The following is a 9,815-nucleotide window of genomic DNA, read 5'->3' as shown; positions in this document are numbered from 1 at the left end:
TTTTTTTTATTTTGATTCTTAAAAATCTTTGGCCTGTGGACGCTCATGCCCCCCTTCCCATTTTTATTTTTAAATTTAAATTCTATCATATTTTTTTATAATTGTTTTTTATTTTGATTCTTAAAATTCATTTGCCCCACGGGAGCCCACGTCCCCCTTTCCATTTTTATTTTTAAATTTAAATTGTATCACATTTTTATTTAAATTTTTTTTATTTTGATTCTTAAAATTCTTTTGCCTGCGGGCGACCATGCCCCCTTCCCATTTTTATTTTTAAATTTAATTTCTATCAAATATTTTTTATTTTGATTCGTAAAATTATTCAAATTATTTAAATTCAAAATTCAAACGCTTATAAAATTTGCTGTAAAAATTATATGGTTTATAGAAAATTCCGTTATAAATATTCAGTAAAAATTTCATGTATATCTTCGGTATTTTTTTTTTTGAAATTTACTTCAAAAACCAAAATCGATTTTGTTGAAAACCGGGTTTCCGTAAAAATTTTGCTTTTTTTCCTTAATTTTTTGCTTGTTTTTCCTGCCGCTTTTGAAAACTATTGAGAATTTTTTACTTTTGACCCCTTGAAGTACTGATACTATTCACATTTCTACCAGAAAAGATGCTTGTTGAAGTAAATCTAAGCACTTTTACTCTCCCAAATTAACGCGATGACAGAAACAAAAAAAAAAAAAAAAATTGTAAAATCAATACATTCATCGCTCCGCTCGAAATCTTAAAGAAGTTTAAAAGTTAAAGTTGACATAACTTTAATTTTTTTACTCATATATACACCCAGCTTTGAATATCTACAACATTTTAGAATATTTGAACGCCTGTGTCTATTTATTTCATTATTACTATTTATTGTGTTATATAAAGATATCTATACTAGTATAAAAGTATATTTTTCATAATCACTCGTCGGAGTGATTACTTTTTAGGATAGTGAGTTTACCACTCTGTGAACATTTTTGTTTTTTGGATACAACTATAATATAATGTAATATTGATATATTATAATAGAACAATGAAATATATATAACACTTGATGAATAGTGTGCTGTAACAGCTAACTTTGGATTAAAAAAAAATTATAAGTTATAAATTACAATTGTGTCTTATGAGTAATCACTTATAACGGGTATTTCTAAACTAAACCGTACAATGAATGTCTATTTCAAGTATTTAAAAATAGGTTATAATTATAAAATTACCCGACGATCAGAGAGCAGAAAAACGACGACGACGAGCGCGCGGCGTTTGTATATTATTTGATCTCTCGTATTTTATGCATTTGCTCACAGAAATAAAATATATATTTTCGGCTTCACCGAAAACCGAATTGGAAAAAACCAATGATAGTGTTTGTAACAATGGGATAAACTATTTAGGGATATTTGTAACTTGTAAGATTATAAATAAAGTGATAATATTATAATTGGCCGACTGCAGCTGCGTGTTAACGAGTAAACAAGATTATTTCAATACAACAATAATTTAACATTGAATGAATATTAATTTGTAACATTGTATACATGTACAACTTTTAACATTTCAATAATGTAACTTGATGATATATTAGATATTAATTGTATGGAACAATTATACGACATTGCATTATTGTTACTTAGTAACATTTTATTGTGATCGAAACTTAACATAGCAGCAACATTTTGTAACTCAGATTGCACAGTGGGATGTGTGTACATAGGGTAGCATATTTTTCATGAAATTAAATTTTTATTTAAAAAATAAATTTAAGCACCAAAAAAGTATGAAACCAAAATTAATTACTTTAAACATCGACGCTTTCGGGCTTCGGCGGAGTTCCTGATATTGTGGGTGCACTGCGGAATAAATCAGATACCTATACGACTGAACTTAAGTCTGAAAATATTGAGATTTATTATGAAAAAAAACCGTATTGTTCGCTTCATGTTTCTTGTTTTTGTCTGCAGCTTTGCTAACTGAAATTTTAGATCGATTGCGTCTTTGCAACTACTTCGACAATCGCCACGGATTGCAAATTACCTATAAATTATAATACATTACACATTTTCGTCCCTATTGCCTAACCTTGTGCCCATCCAGAGTTGTATGAATATTAACTTACAAGGAGGTTTATACGATTTAGTATAGTTAAACTCAATTCTTATTCTAAATTCTTATACAAACCTACATAATCTACATAAAAACGGCTAGGTTCCACATTCAGGGAAGTGATTAATGTGGGTATTGGTTTTAAAATTATGTATGGTATTGTTTAGTGCTGCAATCACCTTTTGGAGGAGTAAAAATTATCCATTCTTCAACCTAGAATTGACGCATTTTTATGACTTATGACCTTATTATTTTATTTCATTGGATTAATCAAATTATTACTTAACTCTCACGCAATACCATTTTAAAATGAAAAATATGTATTTCAAATTATACATTTAACAGCAGGTCCTCTGGTTTTCTACTAAGTAATTCATAACTAAGGGTAGAACGATTATCTAATTTGAGTTATAAATTATAAATTGCATTTTTATTGGCTTTTACCATATATTTAATATAATATTAGACTTAAAAATGCATTATGACAGTTAAAGGATAAAATATATGAAAAATTATAAAATTACAATATCTCTCCTAATTTCTAATGAATAATAAATTGTAAGTGTAATATATAGATATAGATATAGATAGAATCTTCCTAAACGAGAAGTAATGACATAAAATAAAATATTATTTTAAAAAAATGTTTTTATTTGACAGAAAATGTTAAAACAATTTTACTTTGTCGAAAAAGAAACTAACTAGATCATAAACATCACGAACAATTAATGTTAATTTTATATTATTGTTATTTATATAGGACATGAAATCTAAATATTACCTCTATACTAAACATAAATAAATTTCGTAGTAAAAAAAACCAAGTTCTAAAAAAGAGTAAAATTAAACAAATTTCTTTAAAAAGAAATTACTGGTATGAATAATATATTAAGACATCTGTTACACAACGTAGTTAAAGACAGTTCCAGGGATATGAATTTCAACGTATAGATTTAATAGTTATGAGTTATTACGAATTTACCTTGAAGTTCTCACGCAATATATTTTAATAGCAAAAAAATTATAATATTTCTATTATGGTTTCCCATAGTTCCTACCAAGTTATTCATAGCTTAAAGTTTAATTTCCTAGCGTAAGCATCTAATTTAGTTCATAAATTTTACAATAGGGTCACTGAAAATTTTTTTTATCTTTTAACTATGAACTATATAGACTTGTAAATAAAATAATCATAAGTGCATGTCGAACCTATTTCTTGCAATAGTCAGTCGTCGTGTGTAAGCCAATAAGAAGTGTTTATCGAAGTCTTGAAATCTTGCAAAGGTATGTACTTTTAATTCTTTTAAACAAGTATAAACAATGTATGAGGAGTCTTGTAATCAGTTAGTATCCAAAATATGAATTTTAGCTGTATAAACCCTTTTTCTAACATTTCTAATATGAAAGAAATTTATTGTACGTCGCTCTATAAATATAACATTGAAAACATAAAATTCTTATGAATTTATTTTTGGATTTTGTTGATATATTGTTTCGTTGATACCAAATATGGGTGCCAAATAAGTTATAACTAATAACTAATAAGTATAGTGCATAACCAAAATGAGAACTGACCAACGATTCATATAAAGTTATTATTGCAGATTTATCCCTAAATTGTCGACAAGTACGTTTTAAAAAGTATCACGCTAATACGATTCATATCATAAATAAATAAAATTTAACCCTGATTAAAATGACTGTAAATAATTATTGGGTATTTGTATGTTATGTATGTTATGTATTTCTTATTTATGTTTATTAGATAATAAAAGTATTATAGTCTATGGCATGGTTGATATTATATCTACTCGTTTGGATTAGCCATTGTTTGATGTTTCGATTTTATTAAGAACAATTTATTTTAATAATTAACTAGGTATATTCAACGTGCAACAATATAATAATTTGAGTTTGAAAAAAACATAATTTACCTACCATGACATTATTAATTGAACTTCTGAGATAAGTAAAAAATTTCGAGATAGCATCATAAAATAAAGATATTCCTTAATATTTTCTGTTTACTATAACTACACATACTATTGAAAGTAGATACTTGTTATTGCAGAATGAAAATATTTTAGATTTGAATTAAAAGGCTTTTTATAAAACTTATTATATGTTATTGAACTAGCATAATGCAAATTTATAATTTTCACCATGGACTCTGCAGAATCAAACTCATGCAAATCCAGTCTCACATAGGCCACAGCTATTAGTTGAATCCATTGACTATTGTTAACACATTACGTATCTAGTTTTTTTTTTTTATGATACAATATCCTCGGCAACATGAGCCATTGGGTTTAAAAATAATTTAAATTGATAACATATTATTATGTGTACTTATTCTAAATATTAATTTTAAATGTTAGTTTGAAGATTGGCGGCTGTGGTGAATTGAATAATGTTGACTATCGAGGGCGATTGTGGAGTATTTCGGCTAATGATTCGGGCAGGTTGTGACTTGTGGTATGTTCGGCATTCAGAGAGAATGGAGTTGATGGTGACTGTGACACCACAGACTGTGCATATTGGGGGTTCTTCTTTTGCCATGAAGAAACTGTGGGATATTTGAGTACCTATGTCCAATTCTGAGTCTTGATATTACATTATCTATTAAAAACTAACAGTTTTAAAAATGTTTTTTTTACAGATTGCAAGAACATAAGGGAACCAAGTCTGATGGAAACATTTAATGATCATACTGCCACCATTAATTTAAAAATTTTAAAGCAATACGGTTTTTATCAAATGCTTGATCCAAACAGTAAAAAGATATTTGGCTGGAATGTTTACTGGATTTTCTTTATTATATTAACCTTGATAACCGAGTGTTTAATTTGTTTCGGGAATTTTGGATTTTTTTTGGAATTGGAAGACACCATTGACGCTACTGATTTATTTTTGATCATATTCTCAAACTTATTAAGTCATTCTGCTTCCTTGAAAATGATCATACTGATAATCAACAGAAAAAAAATTCTGGACCTTTTGGACGTTACAGATTTAATATTTTTAAAAAGCAGACCGTGTCGCGATAACATTAAAATACTATACACCCACTGTAGTAGAGCTTTACAACTTACAAACATATATTTCTACACAGTGGCTATTGTGCTATTTGAATGGATTATCTTTCCAATAATAGTAAACTCATTCATAGAGTACAACAATGCCAATCAGCGCTTAGATAACGTTATAAACAGACAATATCCTGTTGGTGTAAACACGTATAATAAGTATTATATTTTATTTTACGTATTCGAAATAACAATAGGAATAAAATCGGTATACTTAGTATTGATGATCGATGTATTATTATTGTCTATTGGTTGGGCAATAACCGTTCAATACGAAGTACTGGCTGCAGCATTTAAGAACATCGGGCATAATAAAAACCTTCAGAAGGGTGAGAATACATTTTGACCATTACCTACATAAAAATAATATGTGTCAATAGAAACTCTAGAATCATCTATTCGACTGTGGGCGGTTCACAATAGCCAATAGAGAATAAGACAAAGAAAACATGTATTTCCGTGTTGGATTTGAATTGTAATAGATTTTTCTTTACTCGCAACTCATTTAAGATGAGAAAATACCTAATGCATAAATCATTGAAAAGTAGCTAGTAATAACTAAAATGGAGTTAAAAAATTAATAAAATGACTCAATTCCCAATGACCCTCGTCCCTTACAGCTCATCCCATTATAGTTGTACCTATATCGATCAAATTTAGTATAGTGCGCAAATAGGAGCCGAGTAAGACCTTCAATAAAGTTCTACAGAATTGTTTAGTACCTACAATATTAATAGATACTGCAAGTCCATATTATAATATAATATTATATTGAATATTGCAGGTATAATAATATCTATAACATACACTTTACTTTTCAGACCACAATTATGATGTCGTAGATGATTATAAATGTTTTAAATCGATTTTGTTTGATCAACAAGAACTTGATGTGTAAGTATATATGTTACAATATAATATACAAATATACAATCTATATTAAATAAACAATTAACATGGTGAATTACTACTAATAATAATTAAATAATTACTACACGGAGTATAGGTGTATTTTAGATTCCAAGCGGAGCGATTTATATTTTAGTGACAGTCATTGTCATTTTTATCATTTTGACAATCAACTTTGAATTCGGTTTATAATATAAGCACAGATTATATAATCTGTGATATAAGCTACAAATAAACAGACATTTCATGTTTGTATACAATTAAATAACAAAAACTATAATTAACTATTATATTTTATTTTATTATATAAATTGGTACTTTAAGGTTATTAATTATTAATTAATGTAACTCTAAGAAAATTACCGAAAATACGTGCAATTTTCACTGAATATTTAAACCTGTATTTTCTATATACTATACAATTATTAAAATATTTTGACAAGAGTTAAACTATACACATAGTTAAGTCTATATACAGACTATAGACGTATGTAATTGTCGAATATTATTTCTTTTTTTAAAACTCATGTCGATAAAAAACTTTTGCTTGTTCAAAAAACTTGAAAATGTAATACAAGGTTCCTAGTACGAGGTTCTCCGTTGTTAGTAGGAATTCAAAATGAAGTTAGACAAAATTTGTAAAATTCACGAACATACATAAACTATTTTCAGTTAAATTTATATCTAGGAATTAGGATTTTAAAATTTACTATAAGATTCTTTAAAGATTTGTCTAAATTTATCAAAAAAAATTTCTACCGGAAAGTCAAATTAAATTTTTATGACCTTTTGTAGTTGAAATGTTTACAACATTGTGTATTCTCTCAATTTTAAATGTAGCGATTTCTTGTTTTGTTGTAAGTCAAAAACGAATAACTATAGATACTTGAAAATATTTACATCATAATATGTTTATTTTATCAAGTATATGAATTGATCAAATTTTCAAAATATTTTGAATCTTTTTGAGCTGTTTACGGACATTTTCATTTTTCAATTTTTTTAGTTTTTTTTCTATAAATATCAATCTATTTAAAAATACATAGGTACGATTTTGTTTCATATAAGCATTTAAAGTTCAAATTTTGACAAAATTTATCAAATTGAATTTGTACAAATTATTTTGTTGCGCAAATATTAATAAAATGATATAATAACCAATAATAATGCTATAATAACTTTTGTAAACAAAATTTAAAACAAAGTTGCTAACAAGTATTTAATTCTGTAACCAAAAAAGATGAAAGCACAGTTTTTTTAAAAATATTTATTTTATGTTCAAATTTGGATAAAATTACATATTATTAAATAACCAATAATAATGATTTGAGTAATTTTGTTGCAATTCTAAAGTATAATTCAAGGATACCTACTTGAAACTTTTAGAGTATATTATTATATTTTTTACACACACAATGACTTTTCAAATATAATTTTTTTGGCAAAAATGAATTTAACCTACTAAGGGAACTAAAGTACTAATGCTTAATAGTAAAATAAATTACTTTAGGTAATCACAATAACATCATCAATTAATAAACTAAATTACTAGGTAATATTACAGGCCGTCTTCGCTTAGAATCGTTTATCGTATACAATCGTTGTATATCATTGACTTCAAATTTAACATCATCCATTATTGTGACCCACTTGTAACAGTTATAACCTACTATACAACAGAGTGACATTCACTTACCCGCTTTTTTTAAATTTTGATTAGGTACCTGATTTTGCCAGGGAAAACATTTTTTTCATATTTATTTTATTTTATTTTACTGGACAAATGGCGCCAGTGGTGTATTTCTATTTTGTATTTTAACTGCCTCTAGGAAAACATCCGTACAATTTTTTTTTTTCAATTTTAAGAGAGATTTATTTCTCTCCTGCTATGTATAAAGTATGAGTTGTTGGTAAGACAAAAAAGCGTATTTATATAAAGATTTGATTTTTTTAGTAAAAACGTTTGAAATTAAGTCTAATAAAAGTTTCTTCTCGAGTTTCATTGTGTCCATACTCGATGTTATATTATAATATGTTCATATTGACGATGTATATAAGTATACATTATTAGTATTATTTATCTTTACATTTTTATAAAATATGCATACATTTAAAAATTCAGATTCAAAAATTGAATACATACAAAATTCCGCATAAATAATATTACCAGAAATTTAAAAAGTGTAAATCCATAATATGGTTATTGTATGTCTTTATGATCGATTAATGTTCAAATTGTTGTCGACATTGGATGTATAATAAAAATTATTACAATGGATAATAACGATTTATCATACATTTTGTATACCTAAAAATAATTTATCGTCTAAAGATTATTGTTATTATTAAAAAAAAAACACTAATATCGATGTGCAATATGTAAGTTGTAAATATAATATAACAGTTTATTATAGTTGGGTATTTATTATGTTAAATAATGACATAATAAACATACTAACAACTAACAAGTAACAACAAACAATATTCAAAATATTTTTAATTTTTTTAACAGAAAACTAAAATTATATTTTTCAATTGTGAAGCCTATTGTTTTGATGCACGTTGCTATTTGGTCAGGCATAATCATAATGATGTCGAACTCATTCATTATGGTAATATTCTATAATAGGCAACAATTTTTCAGACTTCATGTGTGCTGTTACTGATTCAACATTTTAGTATAGTACCTACTGGCAACTACTAAACAGTGACGTAGCCAAGAATTTTGTATTTAGGGGGGGGGGGGGTTAGGCTGAGTCCCACACAAAAAATTAAATATTTATTTTATTTACAGTTTCTTAAAAGTCATAATTTTAATAGATTATATTTTATAAAAAAAATTATTTTATTTTTATGATGACTCCAATTTTCTAACGGCATCCTTTTTTTAGGAGGGTTTTGAACAATAATAAGAGTAAACAGTATATATATTGATATCAATTATTATTTAAATAATTATTAACAGTAAGCGCATGAATATTACTTCGTATAAGATAAGAACTTAATGCTCATTGGTATAACTGTATTTTATAAGACAGACTTGTATAATTGACTTTCGTATGATTAACTATCATATTATCATGATAAATAATGATATATAAGAAATAATATTATAAGAAGCACAAATTAACTGAATTTTGGAGAAGTGATTGTTCTGGTTATTCTGTGATTTTAGTTCTGATAAGGATTATTGATTTGTAAAATACCTTAGGTAGGTATATCTTATTCTGTGGTGTTAGCAACACAATACTTCAATATTTTTTATAGTAATATATTATATCAAGTGTATAGTTGTTAACGATTGTAATGGCTAAAATAAACACAGACAATGGGTAGGGGTTACAGCCCCCTTAGCCCCCCGGCTACGTCTCTGCTACTTAATAATTAAAAATGTTCGTTGTCTCTAGTGCCAACTACATTGATAGGCTATAGGTATTTTAGTAATTTGTTTACTTTGCTTATACAGGTTTTCTTATCAACAGAATCATTTACTTACAAAATTGTAAATTTATTTAAGATCGGCACTGGAATTTTACTCATGTGTATACAATTATTTCTTTATTGTCATTTATTTGATAATATTAACTTGAAGGTTGGTCCCTAAACATAATACAGTTTTAAATTCGTTAATTCAACTTAAGTAGTTCAGTCGATAATAATAAACCTATGACATGCAGAGGTCCGTGAAGTTAGCGGAAAAATGTGAGCACTAATTTC

The 9,815-nt window shown here is 26.7% G+C and overlaps 1 protein-coding gene across 1 annotated transcript; it reads left to right on the top strand.

Annotated features, from left to right (window-relative positions):
* Positions 1-4,776: 4,776 nt before the first annotated feature.
* LOC111028952 lies at positions 4,777-9,800 on the top strand (the record flags this gene model as incomplete). Its single annotated transcript, XM_022307749.1, has 5 exons — positions 4,777-5,518; positions 6,011-6,083; positions 8,611-8,710; positions 9,565-9,690; positions 9,792-9,800. Coding segments are annotated over exons 1-5 (1,035 nt in total), but the record flags the coding sequence as incomplete, so codon positions are not given.
* Between the last annotated feature and the right edge of the window lie 15 nt (positions 9,801-9,815).

The sequence above is a fragment of the Myzus persicae genome, unplaced genomic scaffold, assembly GCF_001856785.1.
Source record: "Myzus persicae strain clone G006 unplaced genomic scaffold, MPER_G0061.0, whole genome shotgun sequence".
NCBI classification, from domain to species: Eukaryota; Metazoa; Arthropoda; class Insecta; order Hemiptera; family Aphididae; genus Myzus; species Myzus persicae.
This window is presented reverse-complemented; position numbering and strand designations above follow the sequence as displayed.